This window comes from Protopterus annectens, chromosome 13.part0 (assembly GCF_019279795.1).
Source record: "Protopterus annectens isolate FY-2018-M chromosome 13.part0, PAN1.0, whole genome shotgun sequence".
NCBI classification, from domain to species: Eukaryota; Metazoa; Chordata; order Ceratodontiformes; family Protopteridae; genus Protopterus; species Protopterus annectens.
The window spans coordinates 748,484,246-748,511,084 of NC_056747.1; the positions used below are offsets into that span (position 1 = coordinate 748,484,246).

Below are 26,839 nucleotides of genomic sequence, written 5' to 3' on the forward strand. Positions count from 1 at the left end.
TAGCTGGTGTCAAAATCATAGTCCTTTGGGAAGTCATCTGCACCAGGGAACTCCCACATTGGCAATTCACCCCTAAGAACTGACCCAACTGTTCTGGATTTGGGAACTTATGTGGACAGTGACCAAACTTTTGAACAACATGTGTCTACTGCTGAAAGTAAGCCCTTCTATATTGCACAGCTTATAAACAAAGGGATTGTGTCTAGATCTAGGGATGTAATTTTTCCCCTTTACTCAGCCCTCATTAGGTCAGTCAATGAATATAATGCCCCTTTTGTCATTTATCTCTCAAGATACATGCAAAAACTGGAATGCCCACAGAGATACCTTACTAAAAGGATATAAAGCCTAATCAACATGTCCTACATGGACCGAGTCAAGTTCTGTCACATTACTCAGTATACTACAGATTGCTAAGAAGTGACCTGTGTCTGTCATACATGGCATCCTCTGACCCATTACTGATGGATTTACTGCACATAAACAAGTCAAATGGCATCAGAAATACTCTGCCTAGGGATCCAAGCAACATAAACAGAATGGATACCACTGCTATGGAACAGAATCCGCATCCACATAAAATAAAAGTTCATCCCTGTTCATTTTTAAGTGCAACTTAGATCTATGGATGAGAAAGGGAATATTTACCCCAAGACTGATCTTGTGCAACTAATGGACATATGCAGCTCCTAAATGCTTTATCTCATGCATGGGTCTCCTCACATTATCTAGGGTCTATATCAGAACATCGAAGTTTTAAAACTTCGAATGTTCTAATATCGACCCATTTTAATCGAACGCTAAAAATAGCGAAGCTGCAGAACACTGAATTCTTTCCTAGAGAAAGAATTTGGTTGTCCGGTTCTGTGGCTTTGCTATTTTCAGCGCTGTGGTGGAGATTTACGGGTCGGGTTCAGGTAAGTGTGCGATTGTGTGGTTGTTAGGATTAGGGTGAGGGTTAGGTGAGTTAGGGTTAGGGTACGGGTTAGGTGAGTTAGGGTTAGGGCATGGGTTAGGTGAATTAGGTTTAGGGGCAGGTTAAGTGAGTTAGGGTTAGGGCGCGAGTTAGGTGAGTGCGCGATAATGACGGACCTCAGGGTTAGGGTTTGGGTTAAGGTAAGTGGATAGATAGTAGTGTCTGTATAGTTTAGTGTAGGGTTAGTTGTAGGATTATAAGTGTATGTGTGTGTATTGATGTTTTTTAGGTGTGCTTGTGTTGTGTGTATGTGTTTCGGAATAGCAAATTTTTTCCCAAGGAAAAAATTTGCTGTTCTGAATGTTCGATATTATGTGGTTTAGATATTTTAGGTTTGATGAAATAGCATTCGCTATTTTCATCTTTTGATAGATTATTTTGACCACAAAAAGAAAAACTAGCTAAGGCTTAAATGGCCTGAAAGGGCAGCTGGTGTAGTACTTATCTATGAGGAGCTGAAAGCACAACTGCAAGTGGTTAAAACTTTCTCAGATAATATAAGAAAGACATTTAGTCTTGGTAAATGTGCAAAAGCAAAGTTTAAAGCAGGAAAGTTGCAATACCAAAAAATATCAATAAAGGACAGGAATGTGATATAAAGGAACCTGAGTAGGAAGGCATATATAAATATTTGGGAATTAATGAAAGATTGGCAATAAAGCATGAACAGATGTGAATGAAACTCAGTAAGGAATACTTCAGAAGACTAAAACTAATATTGAAATCATCCTTGACATCTAGGAATAAAGTCCAAGCTATAATCCAATTTGCTCTTCCTGTTTTAACTTATAGTTTTGGTATGACTGACTGGCTCCAAAAGGTATTGGATTAATTGAACAGAAAAACAAGAATGATATATAAAAATCAGCTTACACCAAGCTTATGTATTCTACATTCTGAAGGAGGTATGGGCCTTCTCAAAGTAGATTACATTTATAGTTCTGCAGTCATAGGATTACATACATATCTGCTGACCTCATCAGATCCAAACATAGTGAAGGTTTTACAATATGAGGAGAGGAAGTCTAAGATGTCCTCTCTGCTTATTGTAACAGAAGCATTCTGGTGTCAGGCGGTAATGGAAAACAAACAAAGTTGACAACTGAATGTGCTAAAAAAAAAAAAAAAAAAAAAAAAAAAAAGAAGAAAGAATATAAGGAGAAGGACCAGATGAGAAGGAAAGAAATGTGGAAAATCCATAAATATAGTGGCAAGTATAGAGATCTCCTGGAACAGCCTCATGTTGATCAGGATTTGACACGGGAATGAGTAAAGAGAGGTGAGTTGAAACCAGTTTAATAATGGTAGCCCAGGACAGTGGACTACATTCAGTTTGGTTTACAAAGTCCATTGAACATGTGGGAGAAACAGACAAATGTAGGTTCTGTAAAAAAGAATTGGAAACAGTTGCACACCTTCTTGATGGGTGACATATACTCATGGCAGAGGGCCTGTACACCGATAAGCACAATAATGTGACAAGACTGCTGCACTGGGGATTGTGCAAATACTACAGTATAGAAGTTTATCAGAAGCATTGGAAACATGAACCACAAATAATTATAGAGAAGGGAGTGTACATCTAATGGAATCACCCATTACCAACAGTTCAAAAAATAGATGCGAGAAAACCAGATATAGTAGTCCATGAGAAAAAGACTAAAGTAGCATTGATCACTGAAACTGCTACACCTAGTAATTACAGTGTCTTATGTATAGGGAGATACAGAGTCATAAAATATCAGGATTTGGAGGGAGAAATGAGAGCAATGTGGAAGAAAGTTACCCAGATAGTCCCAATAGTAGTTGGGGCAATGAGTCTGATAAAAAAGAATCTACAGTCATATTTAGATAGGATACCAATACAAGTAACATGTAACATGTATCAGTATTTGATGCAGGAATGGTTAAGGAAAGGTTAATTCAAACCAAAAGATGAAAGGTTAGTAATGACAGCCCAGCATGGTGGACAACGTATACACTGCTTTACAACGTCCATTGAACATATGGAGAAACAGACAAATACAGGTTCTGTGAAAAAAAGAATTGGAAACAGTCATACATCTTTTTCCTGGATGTAATATATCCGTGGCAGAGGGCCTGTATACTGAAAAAAAAAACAATAATGTGGTACAACTGTTGTACCGGGGATGTGCAAACACTACAATTTAGAAGTGGCCACGAAGCAAGTAGTTGAGAAGCATCGGAAACCTGATCCACAAAGCATTGTAGAAAATGATGCTATTTATATCACATTGGATCACCCATTACCAACAGTTCCAAAAGAAGATGTAAGAAAATTAGATATAATAGCCCAAATAAAAAAGTCAGAAGTAGCATTCAGCCTTGAAATTGCTACATCCGGTGATTGCAGTGTCTTACTTAGAGAGAAACATAAAATCATAAAATACAAGGATTTGCAGGCAGAAATGAGATCAATGTAGAAGAAGGATACCCAGAAAATTTCAATAGAAGAATGAGCAACAGGTCTAATGAAAAATAATTTACAGTCGTATTTAGATAATGCTACTGATACAATGTAATTCGACATGAATTACGGGAGTCAGTTCTGAGCACATTGCAGGTGCTGCAAAGAGCACTCTTGGCTAAAATAAAAGACTGAAACAATATTACTATCATGAACTCTGATTGTACACAGACTTAGAAATGGGCATTCCCATCATGGTGTTAGAAATTGAAAGATATGGAGAAATTAAACTGCAAAATAGACCACCACAAAGAAGCTGTGATATTGACATTTTATGTTCTTTGAAGGCACTTTCAGATGCATTTCTTCCTTTTCTATGTGTATACTCTGCTAGATGATAGAGTGTGCTAAATTCCTACCCCACCTTAACTACAGAAAAGGCTATCCCTCTTTGTGCTCAGTCCTTCCTAGCTAGCTGGCTAGGCAAGATTTTGATGCTAATTTGCCCATTGAGCCATACTATGAGGGGAAGTATCATTGAAGGCCACTCTCAGTGAACATTAACTTTTGATGTTTTCTCCAATGTTGCATGACCATAGAGTTGCTATATATAAGTTGATGTGTCTCCCCCTCGACCCACATATGAGTGCAGGGGAGCTTGTCACCCTGCCAAAAAGCTTATTTTGTTATTCTCTAAAAGTGGCTTTCATCAATACTTTTTAAAATGTATTGTCATTTTAGGCAAATTTCATTTGAGAAATCAACATGAAGCCACCAGCTACACAGTCAGCCATGCCTGTGACAATATGTAGGCCAGTACCACTGAAAAAAGAAATCCAGTGCCAGTACCACTGAAGAAAGAAGTCCAATGCTAGTACTAGTCAGTCAACAAGCAAAAAGACATGGTATTGGTAGCTTCATTTTCTTCTGCTTCATATTTTTTAAATCTATAGCAAATGAGGAGTGGTTAAAACCGTTTCCAAATTTAAAGAGACATCATGGCAGTCAAATGTATGCCAGCCACTGCAACATCAGAGTACATCATCTTGTAGTTATTCCACAGCATCCTTCCACGCAAGCTTCTCAAGACCACTGTTTCATCAGTTGTGCCATCAGACTAACTATTGCAGGGCCACTGGGCCATCCGGTGATATTTACTGTTTCTGTTTATGAAGGCTGCTTGTGATATAGTTATCTCTAAACCACGAAGGGTCCCAGTATAATATAAAGCAGATCATTATCAAAATAAGTGGATTTAGAAAAGCAACCACGTTTACTTTAAGAGCAGAAGCTTCAAAAACAGTCTTGTAGCAGTGTATAAAGTTCACAGTAACTGAAATGTCACAATTTGGTAATATTTAGCTGTACTTCAGTGATACATCCATCTGTTATTAAGTGACCCAAAGTCCTTTTGTGCAAGTTCTTCAGCAGAGAAAGTTATGATCACAAGTCAGATTTCTGTAATGTAATTAGACGTATCTCATTGATTTCATAGTTTTGTTCTGCAGCTCTAAGTCGGGCTAATGAGGTTTCAATGCACAATGCTTTTCTCATTCCTTTACTGTGGGGGTGAGGTTTGTCCCTTGAAAAAGAGAGATTGATTTCATGAGAAACTTCAGGTTTGATCATAGTCCAGGGCTGTTACAATGATTCTGTGGCATGATACAGCAATGCCTTTTTTTATTCTCACTGGTAAGTCTAAGTCAGGAATTAATTTTATAGTGTATCTCATTTCACAAAACCACAGAAGGAACACAAGAGAATGGCTTTCTTTAAACAATGACAATCTCGTCCTCAGATGCAAATTAGATGTTGATAAGGAAAATAAAATGTTTGTCCAGTCATTGTCCTTCACCAATATTGCTTTTATTTTTTTAGACCCTGAGGATCAATGTTTGTTACTGGAAGGAGAAGGTTGCTGGAACATATGGACTTTCACACAACTTTCCATGCTTCATTGGGTCAGATGTATGCAATACAGGGCACGACATCTATGGTTTGCCATCAAATGAGTATCCAGGCTTAATGAAAGTAAGTGCATTTCTATATATGTATGACCGAAAGCATTATTTAAAAATATTTCCAAAGTCCTTACATTTATTTAATCCTAACGAGAAAGTACAAGTAGTGATGCAAGAGGGGAGCTTGGACATTGCTGGTATGATAAAAACATGAGCCAATGCTATGAAGGGGTTGGGACATGAAAGTTCCTGGGCAGATGAAGTGCACTGAATTCCACAGAAGGGAGAGATGGAAGTGGGGTAGCAATGTGCATAAAAAATGCATCAAACACGAGTCACAGAGTAACATAAATACTACACTAAGAATAGAGTAAAGAAGATGAAAGGGCCAGAACCTAGCTTAAGTACCCTGGTAGTTAAACTAGAAGAGGTAAGAAATGATGAATAGATTAATTCCCCAAAATACATCAAAGGAGGGATATGTTAGACTGCTGTGACTGGAAGAAACAATAAAGGTATAAATTAGGAAGAACAAGGTGTCCCTAGGATCATAGGAAGTTACTGGGCTATTGGCCCTGAGGCCCTTATAAGCCTAGCCAAGAGTTTATCCCATGTATAGACAAATCAGCACCCAATGCCCCTGTCCAGCAGGGACACGGAGGAATCCCAGGAATGTATTTTCTATTTCCCATCCAGTTATCCAGGTTGCACTTAAAAGGGGAAAAGAGTACTCTGCTTGACGTGGAGAGGAGATCTATTCCATAGATGGGGAGTCTCTGGGACACAAATCTGTCCCACCAATAAGTCCTATTGATGTCACAGACCAGGTTGAGGCCGCATGTGTGAGTTACTCAAGTGGAGCTTGACTTGCGGATATGCAGCAGTCCCATTAGGGCGGGGTCCAAGATTGCCATGTATGCCAGACAGAGGTCACCTCTGAGGAATCTGTATGAAACAGAGTAGAGGGATAGGGCTTTTAGCCTATCTGTGTATGGTAGAGTTTTGAGGCCCTGGATTCTCCTGGTGAGGAACATCTGTGGTCTCTCCAGCTGCTGCATGTACTTTGCGAGGTACATGCTGAAGGGGCATTGTACTCAATAATGGGCCTTATAAGGGAAGAATACAGGGATGTTATGACTCCTTGTCCCTGGATGAGATACCCTTACTTATGAGGTGGGCCATGTAGAAAGCTTTCCATACAATGGAAGCAACATGGTGGTCAAAAGTCAAGTTGCTATCAATCTGGGCGTCCAAATCCCTCACGACTGACTGCGTGCTTTGGACATTGTTATTAATGCGATAATTTGTAGGGATGTCACTCTCTCCAAAGGGGATGATAATGCATTTTTTTGTATTCAGCTTGAGGCCATGTTTCTGGCACCAGTCATTTGTTTGGGTTAGACCCTCTTGGAGGATGTTCACTTCACTAGGGGAATTGAGGACCGAGCCCAGCTTACAGTCATCTGCAAACTTTGTCAGCCATAGCCCACTGGTTTTTGGCCTGCACCTCAGAAAAGTATATACCAAATAACAGTGGTCCCAAGACCAAACCTACTGCTTGAGGTTGCTTTCCCTACTTTAACTAGGTGGGTTCTGTCAGTGAACCAGTTAGCTACCAATCTGGTAACATATGGATTATATATATTGTAATATATTTATGGAGGATCTAAATCTGTTGGGAGTGGACTGGAAGATTTGGAGATCCAAAGAAAAGAGGGCATGAGAGTTCACTGAGGCCCTTAGAGTATGAAGAGTTCAGCCATCTGGTGCAGGTCTGTACCAGAAAGGATATAATTCTATATTTGGTACTATCCAAGGCAGAAGGGGTAATGGATATGCAAGCGAAACAGGTGAAGACACTGTCAGCCAACAGTAGTTATGCCACTATACAGATTAGAGTCCATAGGATGCCATCATGTTTACACAGGTAAACATCTGACCCCCATATATGGTCACAGCAGTACTTGCCAACTCTGCCTCTTTCTAAGAGGAAGGCACCATGTTGACTTACTGCCTTCATTCTCTGCAGCACTGTTTGAGATTTTACAGTGTGTAGATGACTTAGGCACCATAAACCTATACAAGTTGAAAAATAAAAAAAATTATAATATACAATGAAGATACACATGATTGTCAACAAAACACATATGTATATATGAATGTATACATCCATTATGTGTAAAATAATTTAAAAAATATAGCTTCATATTAGTACACAGAAGTACATACATGCCCCCAGCCTAAAAAAAGGAAATGAAATGAAAAGCAAGTGTACTGATTATGTAAGGAGGACAGCAGCTGTGTAATTGAGTAATAAATTGCATCACTAACCAAAACAATGTATAGCCATGGTGGTGCAGCGGTAGCGTTGTTGCCTCACAGCAAGAGGTTCTCCCATTCGATTCTCGGCTGGAGAGCCTTCTGTGTGGAGTCTGCCTGTCCTCCCCGCGGTTGAGTGGCGTTCGGAAGACATGCGTAGAATGGGCATGCCTTTGCTGAAGGTTGGGCATCGAGCTGGCACCTCGGTACTTGCAAAAAAAAATCTACTGCCAATCATTAGCGGACCGGAATTCTGCTGTGGTGGCCCCTAACTGGGAAAAGCCGAAAGAAGAACAACAACAATTAACCAAAACAATGTATGCTTTTACATTACAAATGTTCTTGAATGTCCACTTGTGTGGAGGTTGATCTGTTATGTATCACAGGCTTAGCACATTTGTGGGCCACAAACGTCAACCCCATGACCTTACTAGTAAGTAATACAATACTCTTCTGCAATAACTAGCTAGATGGGCATAGTCAATTTTCCATAATGTCATGTTACAACCTTCACAAACATTTAAAATGTTCAAAATAACTGATATACATGCCTATGCCACCAGCAAGGGACAAACAGTGCATAAAATAAAGTTTGGGGTGTATTGTGAAATACAATCTATCATTAAGGTTAAAACACAGCCTTTTGTAAAAAAACAACAACTTACTTTTTCATCAAGTTATTTGTGACATTATAAATATGCTTTGCAAGCAATTAGCAGCATACAGCTCTTTGGATAAACAGTTTCCCCTACCCTAACACAATTTCCTTTCCTACACAGTTACCTTGATATAGAGAAGATTCAGCCCTGTGAATATGCAGATGAGGTATGAACTCATTAGCATTCATGAATTCCAAAATCTGCAGTAAGTGCAGGGAATGCAAACATGGTGCAATGACCTATATGATTGCATGCAGACACCCACTACCTCTGCAAAGATGAGCACTGAGACATGTTACCTGCTAAATGTTTGCATGTGTGAATGATTAGTCTGACTGCAGTATCAGTAAGGCTGTGTCAGGGTGAAGAGACTTACAAGAAATTTTGTGACTGCAATTGACTGACATAGGAGAACAACATTCCTAACTTTTATATGAATATTTATGACAACAGTTTCTGCCATTGAATACAATTCTGTTTGCAATTCTAAGGAAGTAGACTACTCATTCAAACATATATCAACTGCAAGGCAAAATACATAGCAGTCTTGTTAGAGAAGCATAGACAAGAGAATGAGGTTTACAAATTAAAGAGAAGCAAAGTGGTGCAGTGTTCAAATTTCTTATTTAATATTGTGTAATGAAAGATTATCTTCCCTGTTGCCACCATCACAGTCATCCACACATCTAGCTACAAATTACACAGGAAAAGTTCAATAATTGTTTCTATTGCACCTGTAATGTCAGTTGATACTATGTCAGATATTGCGTATAGGTATTCTTTTTATCTTCACAGTATAATGTGTGTGGTACACAGTGATAGGAAATTGAACTCTATATGTCTTGGTGTCTTGGAACTCTAATCGAGAGATGGCAGTGTTTGTGTGAGGATAATGATGTTTAATGAACACGTGTTTATGCTGAAATACAATAAAGTTGAGGAAATATTAGAACTGTAAATTTTATCTACTTATTTTATGTTTCTATTTCAGTACTTGTTTTTTTCTTAATTGTCAAGTGGTAATTAGATATATAGAAATTTAAGACTGAATTTACAAATAGTTAAGATATTCTTTGTGTCTGTGACTTTACTTAATCATGGGACTGCATTTCTATGTAAAAGGCAAGAGTTTGTGTTTGTGTTTGTAAATACATCTCAGATGCATGCAGTCACTTGACCGGATTGAGACATGGTGGGTTAGGTTACATAACACATGCTGTCATAAACACATAGTTAATGATATGTGAGAACTCAATAATCATAATAAAAGTATAGTGCACATCAGACATATGTGGGTGCATTCCACATTAAATATGATTATTGTCATGTTTAACATAATTTGTACACATTATATTGGGCTTCTATAGCAAGCAGTAATGATACATTTCTGGTAATAAACATAGTTTTAATACTCATGTGCATTTACTGTAGCATGCCTAATCAAAGTGTTGTGATAAATGTCATTCTGATCCCATCTCTAATAGTATCTGTCAACTGGATTCAGGCACTGCATCAGCTGTCTTTGCTGTTTATAATCACTGTACTTACATCTTGTGCCACAGGGAAGTTACCCGACAGGTTGAATTTATTCACTGAGTACTCTACAGAGTGGGGTGGCTTGCATCACCACCATGCTGGTTTGCACAACAGATGGAAGCCTAAATTAATGTTTTCACTTTGTTTAGGTAGTAACTGTGTTTGTTGATGCCAAGTGGAGTGCAAATGAAAAGGTATTAGAAAAAAATTGCAGAGAAAAATGTTGACAGAAAAATGAATTGAATCAATGGGTATACTTAATAACCAGAGCAAGAAGTACATTCAAATGACATATTCATCCTTCTTACATCTCCTTGCAACATCAGAAATGTAATTTGCGGCACATATTATCAGACTTACAGTTAATGACAATGTGAAAATGGAATGATAACATCTCACATGCTGTTAGCAATACTGAGAATAGTTGAGTTTTATACACCAGAGTGATCTAACAAAATGTGTGTAAATATGTATTAAGACCCACAGTTTACTATCAATATTGCGAAAGGCAAAAAATTTCCATTTGCAATGTTGAAGTACGCCATAAAAAATGGAAACACAACCGCATTACGTCAAATCTGCTGATCAAAGCAGCAGATTCAACATTGTCTTCGAAAACATCACGTGATATCCGTATAGAAGCTCATATACATAAAACTCCTATACAATATATCACATTTTTGCAGGGGGGCAAGTCTTCCTAAACCACCCACTAACAATACAGTCCAACTCTGAGATCGCACTACAATGGGGATATGGATACATTTCCAAACCCCACTGTACTGCAATCTCAGTACAATTTGTTGAACACTTATAGCCAAATGCAGTACTGCATTCGCATAAGTGTGGTCAATGTTACACTTCATTCTGCATTTTGTGAACAACAGTCAGATGTTTCATATAATAACTGCCATCCAATTGTCATTCACAAAAATGATAGTAAACCAAGACCCGCTCTATAGCATTATCCATTAAATGGATTTGAATCCTACATCTTATTTCTTTCAAGTTACTCCAGGTATACTTTGTGCCATAGGGATAGTTAGCTGAGAAGTGCAATGTATTCACTTAATACTATCCAGAGTGCTGATGGCTGCACACTGACCCTATGACTGTTTATACAACAGAATACAGCCTAAATTAAGTTTTTCACTTTTTTCCTTAGACAATGGAATTCAAATGCAAAAGGCATTATAAAAACTGACACAGAAAAAAATGTGAAAGAAAAACTTAATTCAAGCATAGGGTATCCCTAACAATGACCAGAGCAAGAAGTGTTTTACAATGACACAGTTATGCTTCTCATATCTCCTTGACACATTATAACTTTAATTTTTGGCACATATTATCAAGACTGTAGTTACTGCCAAAAATACTAAAGGGGACAGACAACAGCTCACATGTTGTTATCAATACTGGGAACAGTTGATTTTCAAACAACAAAGCAATGATATAACACAATCTGTGTAAGTATATATTCAGACCCCCCCCCTTTAAAATTATCACTTAACTGGATTCTAACCCTGTATCAGCTGTCTTCATTCTTTAAGATCACTGCACTTAATCTTGTGTCACAGGTAAAGTTACCTGACAGATGGAATTTATTCACTTAGTATTATTCAGAGTACTGACATCTGTGCACTGCTACCAGGTTTGTTTGCACTACTGAAGGCAGCCTAAATTAAAATTTCACTGCCAGCCCACAATGTGCAATGCCAAATTGTGTGCTTAATTGACAATTAAGCTCTCCTGTGGCACTGACAGTCAATGAGTATACTTTAACATTTTATTTTTTTTTTCTTCCTCTCTGGTTCAGTTTTCTGGTAGTACTATTCAATCTTACTTGTGTCTAATTCTCACCATGCCAACATGTCACAAGTCATACCACTTTTCCTCTAAACAGTTATGATTATAACCAACAACATAAAGCTTATTATGGTTTAACACTAGAAAAATGTCTGAATAGTTTGAGATTTACAAGTGGGTGAATCTAACTGCCATTTTTAACACATTCTTTGCTTTCTGATGTACTTAGTCCCAATGTGCCTGGCAAATCATTGCTTTTGATTCTGCAAGTGCAGTTAGCAAGGCTGTGTGTCTTTACACACAAGCAACCAATTTAGACACATAATTCTAGCTTGACTGCTGCAGACATGACTGGTGATAGGGTATTCCATTTAGAGCACAAAGGTGAGGTGTTGAAGAGTCCAGGAGACACAAGAAACTGTGCTGACAGTTCTGAGTGTGAGGACTAGATTCTCACTATTCTCAAGCTAGACATGGATGTTCCTCTGAGGTCCCCTACCTATCCCCAATCATGATGTCCCCCAACCTGTGTCCATAATCATTCCTGTCTGTCGTATATGTCCTGTATGCCTGCACCTACTAAGTAACTTACCCTACTTACCTGACCTTCTCATTCCTAAGCACCTTTCCCAACATTTCTCTCTCCAAAAAAAAATAAAATAAAATGGGCACCTGTCCCACAAAAAATTATGCCCCATACATACCTTTCCACTTCACCTGTATGTCATACTTGATTTGATCCAATTGGCGATATAACATTATTTTCTTGTTGTCACCCATCACTGGTGTGGTGGCTCTCCAAAGTCATGAAATTCTTTGTAAAATTCTACATTTATGTTGTGAAACAGTAGATAGCTATGGTGCTGTCCTACCATCTTCCTGCAAATTCATGCATTCTTTCCCATGTCCTACCCTCTACTTGCCACCCCATTTTCACCACTGTCCTATCAACCCCTTTTTCACATATGTAATCTTGTCAAAAATAGAAAAAACACACAAACACAGACAGAAATGGTCCATCAAAAAGACTTCATTTTTTTTTGTCTTCAGCGTTTCATTGGAGGTTGGAATAGAGTACCAGTGCTGACTGGTTGTCCATGCCATTTCACTTCCTACAGAAAAAGCTGAAGATTTTAATTTCAGGTCCAGTTGTCCAGTTACTTTCATGCAAATATGCTTAAATCCACTGGTCTATGGGAATACAGAGTAAAGGCATATTAAAGGCACTGCTGTGAAACAGTTACTGTAACAGTTCTTAGGCTGTTGGATGTAATGATATAGAAGTTCATATGTGGTGCTTTGAGATAATTTTCCTATATGGTGCTTTGAGATAATTATCCTTTCTGTGGATTGATGTTTTTCCATAGAGTCATGGATTCAATTACAGCTGTAGGCCAAATTTGTATTTCATGATATTTTATATTCCTATCATATTCAATTGCAAGCATCTGTATTTATGTCCATTTCCAGTATTTCAGTAACATACCATTTGAATAGTGAGGCAAGAAAGCATTTGCCAAAACATTCCATCCCAAGCAGGGAGACTTAGTAAGGCACTCTTACCCTGCTTTTGTCTTAATGTTGTTATACTCTGTCACCCCTGCTTGCTCCCTATAGCAAGCATTGTATTGTACAGCACACAACAGATTAACAATGAGGCAAAATAAGAGTAACACACCATACAGATAATCCTAAATGTCCCAGAAAAAAATACAATTGCTATTCCTCTCTCCATCTCTTTCTTTCTCTCTGTACACCCCTTCTGTTTCAGTAAGTTGTCACTGTCCTTCAATTGTGTGATTTAAAGTGTGTGAAGAAGGTGTTCCTTTGTGGCATGATTTCAATGGTTCTAATTCAGGCATTAGCCAAGTGTTAATGACTGTTGTAGTACACTTTTTATGTGTAATTGTTACCTACATTTTAGAGCCACCACTATCCTGCTTCTCTCAGAAGCTACTAGGTCCTTGCCTACCTCTCCCCTTGTTTATGTATATTCTATCTTCTGTGTAATCAGTCTTTCTCCTCTGCCTTTGTGCAATACTTGTAACTTAGTGGGAATGAAAGTACACACCTTAAAGCAAAATCTTGTGAGTTTCTGCCTTCAGCCACATTACTGTGGAGCCCTTTACACTAATGCACTTAGGTACATATACTCAGGTTAATCTACTTTTGAACATGTTGTGTGTTTAAATATTTCCCAGGTCTGTTGCTTTTTCTTGGAATACTGTCAAAGTTCAAATCCAGAAGTATGCCAAAGTGTTTTTGAATGTTTTGTATAAGCCATGTGGGTGTAACTGTTGGATACAACTTTTCTTAACACACCATTTTTCTGCCAGTGTATTAATGTGCTTGCTTCCTATTGTGAAGCCTGCATTGTGCATATCTTGCATGAATAATTAATATGATAAAGCCATCAGTAACACAACACAAACGTATGCAAAACTGCACCATAGAATAATTGCTTATTATGTCTAGATGTGTATTACTGTCACCGATGGTCCACCTCTTCTCACCCCTTCTGTGTCATCTGATAAATGTCAATTTCAGAATGATGTTGACTCAATTAAGTCAGCCTGCTAATGTATGTCTGAACTCCAATGGTTACACTTGCAACTTTGTTACAATGTTGAATAACCTATTCACACATAATCCATCACTCTTATTCTGCAGTGCACTGTCATATTTAGGGAGTGTCTGTATTGTCAATGCACATTGTGCAAGCATGAGACAAAACAAGTGACAGTGACACTATAAATGTTTACTATTTCCATGCAATCATCCCAGAATGAAGTGGCAGGAATGCTTGACTGATAATCCATTGGTTTACAATTGTGATTGACTTTGGCATCCCATACTGTAAAATGGGTACATGTTGGTCAAAGTGACACAGTGTACATGGACAGTAAATAAATCTTAGCAGAGAAGTATGTCATTACATAGGACAAGAACAGCTCTATTACAATGGCCTGTTCACACACATGTATTTCTCCCAAAACCTATGATGCACAGTACCAGCTGTTACAAACAGTGAATTTTTACTAATTACCAATGTGCTTTTTGGTAGTGGTGCTGCGGTAGAGTTGTCGCCTCACAGCAAGACATTGTCGCGTTCGATTCTCAGCTAGAACATCTTCTATGTGGAGGCATGCGTGAATGGGCATGCCTTCATTGAAGGTTGTGCATCAGGGCTGGTAACTCGGCATGTAAAAATCCACTACCAAACATTAGCGGACCGGAGTTCCGCTGTGGCGACCCCTAAGCCGAAAGACACAACAACAACCAATGTGCTTTTTAACAGTAAAGTTTTACTAATTACAAATGTGCTTTTTAACATCATTCAATTCAGACTTCTCCTGTAGCATTTGCAATTAATACTATGCTCTCTGGACTATGTAACTAGAGAGGTAGAAGGTTCAAATCTCACTGTGTGGATTTGTCTGCATGGGGGGAGTCTGGTGACAGGTAACCAACACCTCACTGTCAAATGCGCTGTGCTGTGTCCACTTCCACTAAGGAGAATACATTTAACTTTGGATACAACTGTCTCTGCAGCTTATCCCACTTTTAACAGAAACATACTTTCTGCAACACACTGATGAGATCATCCTGTCAAAAATGCACTCTCTCTCCTCTTTCACAGATTTCTTTTGTGGAACTTATGACTAATACTGTGTTCTATACCTTGTATAAGTAGATAAGCAGGAGGTTTAAATCTTGCTTTGGGGAACTGGTGTGGTGGCTGCAATGTCAAGTACATATACATAGCTTCCTGAATAAACATGCTGTAGCAACTTCTAGTCAGGAGAAAATTTTAACCTGGGCAAGTATTCTACTATCCCCTTATCCCAGTTTTTCCACAAACATATTCTCTGCCACACAGTAGTGAGGTCATCCTGTCAAAAGTGGATGACTCTGTTGCCATAAGAGTCAAACATCTCCTGCGATGATTGTGGCTGACTCTCTGTTCTATAGATTGTGTACATAGGTAGGTAAGGGATTCAAATCCATCACTGGGTAACTAATGTGAGTGTGTGTACTGTCATGTACAATTGTGTCCATGACAATTCCCCTTATGTAAACTTCCACATAAGAGAAGTATTTTCACTGGTGGAGGATTGTTCTATAGATTTGTATTACCTCCCAAGCAATAAACAATTTTGGAAACACAATGCTTACATCATGCTATCAAAAATGAACCACATCAAAGTGCTCATATGAGTTACCCTGTGGTGCTGGCTGTTGATACTGTGGCATGAGAGATCCTACTCTCAGATTACACACCAGGCAATCCACATGATAACCTCAGCCTATCATAGGGCTGCTGCTTGTGCAGGTGGCTATGGAAGGGGGTTGTCCTGCTGAACCACCACTAACTGAAATAGAGGAGTTCCTTTCCACTGTCAGTGATAAAAATGCGTCTATATCACGTTACCGAAAGTTTACTTAATTGAATCAATAAAGGTCAAACTTTATTGATCGATTAAGTAAAACATCGAATAATGTAAAAAAAACAAATTTAAAAAAAAAAAACTAAATGGCGTAGGCAGGGGGCAAACCCACCTGCACCCCCCACACCCCCCTACTTTAATATACCAACTCTGAGACCGCACTACATTGAGGTAAATGGAACTCTCCCCTTATGGAGATTTCCGTTTACTTGCACAATGTTTTTCACTTTCGATATTGTTGTGCCGACAATATCAGACTCGATATTGTCAGCTTATGACAGCGTGAAGTAGACCCATAAAAATAGCTCACCATAGGGTTCCACCAGAATCCTTGATGTCAGTGCAGATGTGGATGACTGACCACCTCCCAGAGTGTCACAAGAAGTCCTTCAAGGTATGCAAGACACAAGTGTTGTTGTTATATCTCTATATGTATATATTTAAGATGTCTGACATATATGTATATATATATATATATATATATATATATATATATATATATATATATATATATATATAAAGAGAGAGACAGATAATTGTGTGACTCTGACTACAGTCATACAGAAAGAGTTTGCTTTGGGTTTGGGGAGACAGCCAATTGTTCACTAACTTTTTTTATGGTAACTTTTTTATCTACACTTGTGAAGGAGATTGTTCTCTTTCACTTGTTAATTTGCAGTATGATGCTTAGCAGACTTTTTCCTTTCCCATTTCTCTCATACAGGCACTTTTGCATTGCAGGCTGCCAGCTCACATGCACCATAGTAAGCACACATTTATTTATTGTTAATACTGTATAGAAGTCAGATTCAGGTCTATATGACATTAAAGTTTTTGTAGCTTTAGTATCTGCTAAGAAGTTTAACATACCTTTATTATAAAGAAAATATGTGATGAATTGTATTTTATATTTTTTCTGTTTGTTGCGTTTATTGCTTGTTATAGGTGATCCTGAGAGTGGCACTGTGGAACTCCTGTTACCTGATGTCAGAGCACTGGAAGTCTCAGATGATGACAATGGTGATGAACAGGCATTGCCTGAGCATTTACAGTGTCAGTGTGACATTGAGGTTGTGACTCCCACATCCCCTGCCCATGTTTTCTACACAATCTGTATGTTTATGCCTACCCAGGACACAGAGACCTCTGATATTGGGCAGGTTAAGGGTAATGCAGTTGATCAGACTAGTGTGGTTACTCTGGTTGCTGAGTCAGTTGCCTCTTGTGGTAGCCATCGGGAGGGCATGGTGCCACACAACAGAGTTGTTAGGGGTGCTGAAGGGAGGACTGTTGTCCACTCTACTCCTGAAGCTGGTGTGTCATTAGGTGCTGCCATATATATGTGTAGAGATGTAGTGGATGTACAGACGCATTACACACGGGCCTCCGAAGACATACTACGACTACTAAATGTTGTGCATTCTGCCATGACTCCCTGAACCATGTGTGCAAATCCTTAGGATGAACAGCACCCTTGTTCAGAGAGATTCTGTGATGGAATGTTTACTGGGGAAGGTGGGCATCCACTTGGCTGGAGAACTGCAACATCTTCTGGTGTTAGTACATGTCTTTGTGACTTAGCATTGCATATAAGTCTCATGCACACACTAAATATTTGATTCTAGCTTATTCACAAGATTGGATAAAGCAGAGAAATATGGAAATCAAAAAAATGTACAAATGGAAGTGTTTATGGAAGAATTAAATATGCCAGAACTAGAGGGAGAGAGGCTCAATTACTAACAGTTAGGATAGAAGGACATCAGATAAAAATGGCGATGGAAAACCAATCTGCAGGAAAGTCCCCAGGATTAGATGGAATTCCTGTGGAAATTTGGAAGCTAAGTGGGAAAAAAACTGATGAAGATCTGGAAGGTTTTTTAGCAGTATTTTAAGAGGAGGAGAAGTACCAACATCCTGGAAGAAAGCTGTAGTAGCTGTCCTCCCTAAATAGGGTAAGATCCATCATATCCAGCTTCATACAGACCCATTTCAATACTAAATCATTATTATAAAGTGTTTATGTCTAGAATGGCTAAAGGATAAAATGGCTAAAATTGATAGATATGGATTAATGTGGTTTTGTGGAGGGGAGGCAAGCATTTGACAACATAAATAGAACAGTGATGATCCAGAAAGAAGCAGAATGTAAGAAAATACCAATGTTGCTGGTGGGTCTTGATGCACAGAAAGCATTTTACAGAGTAAACTGGGATTTTATGAGCAGAGCAATGGAAGCATTTGCATTCCCTGATAAAATTATAAGGTTGATTAGGAGGATATATGAAGGATCGGAGGTGAAAATTAAAGTGGATGGGGTTTTCTCTGATAATCTCTGCTTGAGCAGAGGAACCAGGTAGGAGTGTCCTCTCTCCTCATTGTTATTTGCATTATATTTAGAGCCATTGGCAAAGAAAATAAGGGATTCTAAATTCAAGGATGTAATTGGTATGGTAGTCAAGAAAAGCTGGATCTATTTGCAGATGGCATTATTTTATACCTGACAAAACCAGAAAGGGACATTACAGTGCTGTGGAACATATTGAGACAGTTTCAAACCTTTTCAGGATACAAAATTAATGAAGCAAAAACAAAGGCAGTAGTGGTAGATTATGTAGCCACATACAAATTGGTTCAGCAATATCCATATTTATGGGAACATGATAAAATTAAGTATTTAGGAGTATAAATAAAAATGATACTGGTGTGGCAGCTAAGGATATGTAGGAGGAGACTAAACAAAAGATAATACAAAAACTGAGAAAACAGAAGCTCTGTTATATGGATATTGACAGTAACATACAAGTAGTTAAAATATTTTTAGCCCCTTTAGACTTGGACACTAGTCGGGCATAGTTTTATCAACCAGATGAGAAGTTGTGGATATCAAATAATAAAGAGCTAAAGGATTTTATCTAGGAGGGGAAGACATAAAGAGTCAAGTGGGTAAGCTTATTCTTACACTAGAACAGGGCAGATTTGGATTACCTGAGTTGAAGGGGTATTTCAGAGCAACACAGTTAGGGCTCCTATACTCAGCACAAGCAGAAAACTATAATTCAAAGTGGAAAGAGATGATGATGAAATGGGGGGAAGCTCAAATAACAGTGAGAGACTGGGATTTTGGATGCAGACCTTAAAGGAGAACAACAATAATCATACAGAATATTATATTCATAAAGTAACAGAAAGTCTTCTAAGAACTAAGCCAACATGAGGCTGGAGAAAGGAGAGTCTGTCGATAGGGATGATTGTAATGAGGTATGCAGACAATAGGCAAGAGGGGGCAGGAATATATTGCAGAAAACTGGCAAAGTAACCAAGGTACTAGGAGAAAATAACAAGAGAGGGAAAGGTAATAGAATGGGAAGATGTTAGTAACGTGGACTGCAAGCTAAAGATTGCCTTCCATATAAAGGATTGATATCAGAGTATAGGCAAAAAGAAAGAAATAGAAAGGTCTTAAACAAAAGACCAGCATTGGTAGAGGTTTTCGTAGTATCTACAACAGAAGTTGCCATTAAGAAAAGAATAATTAGTAGACCATATAAAATAATCAGAGGAGGTTAGGAAGGACTGGGAAGAGAGATTAGATGAGCAATTCACAAAGAAACAATTGGGGGGATATATGTATGTCTCCCAAATATGCAACAAAATCCAGAAGATTTCAGATCTTTGCCTGAAGTGTTTACATAGGTATTTTTATACCCCAAGCAGACTTCAAAGAATTTTTGCTCAGGTAGACAGCAAATGTTGGAGGTATGATGGGGCAGAAACAAGTAACTGGAAACATATTTTCTGGGAGTGTAATGAGTTGATAGACTTTAAGGATTACCTGCAGACTGCTTTGTTGGAGATGCTGGGTAAGCAAGTTGAAGTGACTAGGAAAATTATTTTTTGAGCTATGATACAAACTTGCAATTACTTAGATATAGTAAGGCCTTGCTGAGTCTAATTATGATGGCTGCCAAAAAACAATTACTAGAAAATGGAAATCAAAGTCTAAATCAACCTTACTAGAAGTAGCGAACATAGTAACAGAGTTAAAACAAATGGAACTGGGATCTTTAGAAAAGTGTAGGAGTAAATTACATAGGAAAAATGGGAACTGTAAGATCAATACATGCAGAGGAGGAATGAGGTTTAAAAGAAGGCAGTATTTGAATGAGCTATGTAATGGTTGACTAATAATGACTGGATATGTTAAAAGTGATGTATAATGTTTGCAGCTACAGTTGTTTCAGCACAGTTCGGAATGTATAATGTTTGCAACTGAGATTATGTTGCTATAGTTTATTGTCATTTATATAAATGTAACATGGCCTATGTCATACATGATAATTTAATAAAGATGTTTCTTGCTTATAAATAATTTATTGCAGAGCTAAAGTTGTTGATTTCTTGTTCCTACACATTTGTGAATGGGTTTTTGCAATACCGTTGTACTGCATCATATTTCAGTTAGTATTGTCATTACAATATTGGAAGCAGTAGGTACGTCAGTCTTCCATCTTGGTATAATTGTGCAAATTAAGGTATAATTGAATTGTTCCATGTTTATGGAAGGTGGTTTGTTGAAATGCTTGATGCAAACTGTAAGTTGTAAACATCTTACAGAGGAGATATTACTGACATAACTGTACACCTCAGACAAAAGGCTCTGCTTAGGTGCATATACATAGTTTCCTATGAGAGTAACCAGTTATTTAACTTTTTTCTTTACAGGTTCCACACTTATCTTGTCATTACTACAGTTAACAATTGTGTCCTTGGGGTTTGTCATAGTCTGATGCTATTAGAACAACAACCATTACATGGTTAGGTTAAGGTTGTGGTGTGTGACAGGCATCAGTTTTCCTATGTGAATGTGCATAGTATCTTAGGCTTTGAGCTAGGTAGGGGTTGTATGTGTAATCCCTTTACCTCTTAGCCAGAGCCAGGGCATATTGTGCACACCTCCATCTGCCAGCACCATCTGCAGCTAGTGGTTGTCCCTCAGACTCCTCATCTGTACTTGCTGCGGCAGCTGGCCCTGCAGACTGCTTTGTTGGAGATACTGGGTGAGCAAGTTGAAGTGACTAGGGAAATTATTTTTTGAGCTATGATACAAACTCGGAATGACTTAGACATAGTAAGGCCTTCCTGAGTCTAATTATGATGGCTGCCAAAAAATAATTACTAGAAAATGGAAATCAAAGTCTAAATCAACTTTACTAGAAACTGTGGCCTTGCCCCTTGCCTGTCCTTGTGGAAGATGCCTCTTGAGAATTATATTGTGTAACATGGCACAGACTGTAAGACAGACTTTTTTATTTCTCTGCTTAAAATATTAGACTCACTCCTTGTTTAATTCACTGACTTATCCAACCACATCTTTTCTTACCCTGTCTAGTTTTACTGCACTTTTCTGGGCATACAATCTACAGTCTCCCTTCAACCCTTGGATCCTGCTGTAAACTCCCGGTGACTTCCCATACAAGGAACCAGCCTTGAAACATCAATCAGCAATCCCCATCTGCTAAAATGGGACCTCTGTCTTCCAAAACAAATAGCCTCAGTACAGGTTTAGAGCTCATGCATAACCTAATTGCTGCTGCTGTAGAGTTTATTTGTTTTGTGGTGAGCACACTCCCAGGGACCACTGTCACCAGATTCCCTTTTATCACATTTGTTTTTTTTCTCCTTTTTCCCCCAAGCCTTGCTAAACAGATATAAAATTCAAATACTACAGTCTACGCACTGTAGTGAATTTGGCTAAAATGGCTGTAAAACCTATTCTCTTACCCAATAGTACATCCTAAATATCTAAGATATTTTACTACCAGCAATTCTTTCTGTACTGTTAGAGAACTAGTTTGAGCTGGTCTGGTTTTGGCCATTAGTTTTAGTGTTACAAGCTTACCTGCTAGCTCTAGCCACATATTGTTTTTTTTTTTTTTTTGTGAGGGTTCAGTCCTTACCAGCTCAGCCCTGCTCCATTCGCCCTTGCTATGCTCTATTTCACTCCAGTCCCCTAACCTACCCCCATTCCCACCCACCCACCTCCTTAGGTATATCCCTATACCTCTATTTCACACCCTTCTCCATAAGCAATCACATCAAACACAGGCTTAGGCTTTCTCCTCCCTCACATCCCATCCAATCTACTCCTCCAATTAATTTCCCACAATACTGCCCCTTTCAACTGCCCACCCTCTAGTATTATATCATCTTCAACCAATCCTCCACCTCTTCCACACTCTAACGACTCACTCCTTTATCCTTTCTCCACCTAAGCCTTACCTCTCTACCTCCTTCCCCTTCCCTCCCCCCTCTCAACATCATGACAGTCCACCCTGTCTTGACTTTCCATACCATGTATCTCATCACTCTAATTTCTTTAAGCCTACTTCTCCTATCCTACTCGACCTTCTACCACACTCACCATACATATCACAAACCAATGCCTACTCTCCCAAGTACCTAACAACTATACTCTTACCTTCTCATATTCCATTTCTCCCTCTTTATTTAATTTCTCTTCCTACCATCTCTTCAAACCCAAAGTGCTATCACCCAGCCCTACTTTCTCATCCAAATCCAAAGTAAAGCATCTCATTTACAGCTATTACTATCCAAATATCAACCTACTTGCTAATGTTCCACTCTTATCTAACATACATGTTAACCCAGGTACCTCCACTTCACTCTCCATTTCTAACCTAAAAACACCTTACTCCTCCACCCCCATTCCCTTATCTCTCTCTCTCTCTCCTCAACCTCTTCTTCTTATTCACTAAAACCTTGTCTATAGTATCCATTAACATACAAAGTCTTGTAAACAAAACCACCAGCCTTCAAGCTTTCATTTCCCACAATACTACACACATCTTAACCTTATCTGAAACCTGGCTAACACCCCGTATCCAAAATAATGTCATCCTACCCCCTGGATACAATATTTACCACAAGCATAGACTCTCAAAGAAAGGAGGTGGGGTTGCCTTAGTTTACTCTGAACAACTCATCCTCACCCCCTATCCACACATCCACCCAATTTCTCTCCTACCGAACTACTCTAAGTTAACTGCCATATATAGACCCACAAAATATTTGCTATTACTTCCATCTATATCCCACCTAGAAAAAAATAACCCTACTCTTGAAAACATATTATCATGGATCTCCCTAAATATTCCCTATGAAACAGTAATACTGGGGGATGTAAACATAGACTGGAAAGCACTAAGTGCTAACTCCCCAAACCAAATAAATAAACCTCTTTGGTTTCACCCAACTCATAACAACACCAACCTGCTTAAATAAAATATCTAATAGCACAATCATTGACTGGATATTAACTAACAACCCTCACCTCTATCACAACTCCAAGACACTTTCTGACACCTTAAGTGACCAGCTTCATATTTATATCGAAAGACACTCCCCTCATAAATGTAGGCCTCATCTCTATAGAGACTGTGAAAAACTCTCTGGCTTTGACCCTAAAACTTTTAATGACAGAACTTTCATCTTCTCATCTTTAAACTCGTCTTTCCTGTATAATCCCCCTCTCAGTGATGCCATACTAAAATTTAACAATTTCCTAGAGATTCTAAACTCACTAGATCCCCTACGAAAAATCAGAATAAAATCTAACCATGCCCCCTGGCTGACAAAAGAAACTCACTCCCTTTTTCACCAAAGAGGCTCTGCATGGAAAATTTGGTTAAAATCAAAATCCCCCACCCACCGTCAAAACTACAAAGAACTCAGAAACCCGACAAAAAACACACCTTCAATGATAAAAGAAAGTTTTACTTCAAGGCCCAGACTAGCCATCACACCAATTCCAAAACTTTCTGGAAAGCCATCAACTCTATCCTCCACTCTGGAAACCCTCAGACTCCTAATCCCTACCCCAATTCATCAGCACAGGAGACCACCACCCTTCTTAGCCATTACTTCATCAATACCATTCAAAAGCTTACCAACCCTAACCACAAATCTACTGTCTCTACTCATATACCTTCTGATCCTACCTTCTTCTCTCTCAGACCTATGCCCACCTCATATATCAAATCCCTCCTTCAAAAGCTAAAGCCATGTTCCTCCTCTGCTGATAATCTACCCCCTCCTTCTCAACCTTGCAGCCAACTCTATTGTTTATCCAGTCTCAATACTCATCAATGGATCCATTCATGAAGCCACTGTACCTGACATATGGAAAACTTTCCATGTCATACCACTCCATAAAGGAGGCAATTCCACTGACCAATCCAACTATACACCCATAGCTACACTCTCTCCCCTCTCAAAAATCCTTGAAAACTGCATACATCCCCAGTTTCTCAAATACCTCATCCAAGAAAACCATCTGACACCTACCCAACATGGTTTCCATCCAAACCATAGAACCACAACCATTCTTCTCTTTCATTAACACTGTAGCTGATGCCCAAGATAATAACAAACGTGTATCATGTCTCTTCTTAGACCTTTCAAAAGCTTTTTTTTACAGTTTCCCACTCTAAACTACTAACCACGCTAGCCAAACTTAATCTCTCAACGTCTACCCTTGAATGGTTCTCTAGTTATCTCACAAATAGAAGGCAATCAGTCAGATGACATCCCTCCTGTTCCCCTTTCCTCCCTATCCATACAGGCATTTCTCAGGGCTCCATCCCGGGGCCCCTTCCCTAAAATATTTTCACCAATGACCTCTATACCTCTGCTGCCACTCCTGTCTCATTCAGTACTCTGACAATTCAACACTCATCTCCTCCTCTGACAATATCTCACAAGTACTCACTGTTACCCATGACTCATTTATCTCTGTTGAAACATGGCTTACTGAAAACCAGCTGTTTCTTAATCCTAAAAAAGCTAAACTCTTATTTTTTCTTCCAAAATCTCTCTCACACCTTAAACCCACCTTCTCCATTTCCTCTTTAAATAATACCATCATAAATGTAGAACCCCACACTAAGTTACTTGGTATGATAATAGATGATGAATTAAAATTTGACCTCCATGTCCAACAGTCAATAAAAAAAACAATCAAAAACTCAGTCCCCTCTATAGAAATAGAAAATACCTTAGAAATGAATCTAGGGTATTTTTAGCCCAAGCATATTTACTTCCAAGTCTACTCTAAACTGCCCCAACCCTTACCAACCTTCAGTCCTCCTTAAATACTAAGCTTGAACAAACAATAAAATCACTAGATTTGCTGCAAACCTACCACACACCACTCACCACTGCCTGGCTCTAAAAAACCTACAGTGGCTTGAATTCCCCCACCAACTTCAACTTTTTCAACTTCATATAACTCACTTCTTACTCAACAACCCTACTACCTGCCCCTGGAACTCATAAACAAAGACATTAGTAACGTCCAAACTCTGGATCCCACCCAGTTCGGGTTTGTGAAAGGCAGATCATGCCTCCTGAACCTGATCGACTTCTTTGAGGCAGTCACCAAAGCCGTAGCTGAGGGTACAGTGGTTCACACAGCCTATCTTGACCTCGCCAAGGCTTTCGACACAATCCCCCATTCTGGAATTATAGCTAAACTCAATAAACTAGGCATAAATCCCTACGTCACAAGATGGGTTGCCAACTGGCTCACTGACAGAACTCACACTGTAAAAGTTGCAGACTCCAAATCTGACCTCAAACCAGTGACAAGTGGAGTACCACAGGGTTCCGTCCTGGGACCGCTCCTGTTTGGTATCTACTTCTCTGAAGTACAGGCTAACACAGAAGGCCTCTGGCTAATGAAGTTCACAGATGACTGCAAACTAGGAGCCATAGTCAAGTCCACAAATGATGTGAACATCCTACAGAAGGGCCTCTCTGAGACAGATGCCTGGTGTCAGAGCCATGGCCTCAAGCTCAATGCCAAAAAGTGCAGTGTCATCCCCTTTGGCAAAAACTCTGTACCCATGAACTACCACATAGGCAGCAATCTACTTAACACCGAATGTGTGATAAGAGACCTTGGGTTCCCAGGTGGACAGTAGTCTTTCCTTTGATAGTCACATCGCCACAGTAGTCAGGAAGTCCTTCTACGTGGCACACCTCATCATAAAAGGCTTCTCGTCCAGGAAAAAAGAGGTCATCATTACCCTCTACTCATCACTCATTAGACCAATTATAGAGTACAACGCCCCTTTTGGAATGTACCTCACAAGACATCTGCAGCAGCTGGAAAGGCCGCAGAAGTACCTCACAAAGAGGATTACTGGACTCAAACAAATGCCCTACACTGACTGCCTCAAAAAACTCCAGCTTTACTCCGTAGCATATCGCCTACTCAGAGGTGATCTCTGCTTAACATATAAAGCTATGTCAAACTCAGAGCTGTTGGACATGCTACACCTAAAGAAATCCCAGTCCCTCCAAGCTACATGCTCTAGGGACCTAAACCTTGTCACCACAATAAACAGGACATACTGGAGGGATAGATTCCTATCCCAGAGACTTCCCATACTCTGGAACAGGCTACCCATCTATGTCAAGCAAAGTTCTTCATTAGAACTCTTCAAGAAAAATCTTGATGAGTGGATGGGAAATAGGAAATACACCCTGGGGATCACTTCTGTGTCTCTGCTCATCAGTGGCACAGGAAAATAACTTTCTTGGGTGGCGTAAGCCAGGGAACCTTGTTGGCTAGGCTTGCATAGGCCCTTGGGCCAATAGCCTAGTACCTAGCTATGAACCTA

General features: G+C 39.1%; 1 protein-coding gene across 2 annotated transcripts in view; it reads left to right on the forward strand.

Moving 5' to 3' along the window:
- The window catches only part of PIPOX (pipecolic acid and sarcosine oxidase), a 443,801-nt gene that overhangs the window by 270,944 nt on the left and 146,018 nt on the right, over positions 1–26,839 (forward strand). For both annotated transcript variants that reach the window (XM_044054438.1, XM_044054439.1), the window contains exon 5: positions 5,283–5,435. In XM_044054438.1, coding sequence (XP_043910373.1) covers positions 5,283–5,435 — 153 coding nt within the window. The remainder of the gene's footprint in view (positions 1–5,282; positions 5,436–26,839) is intronic.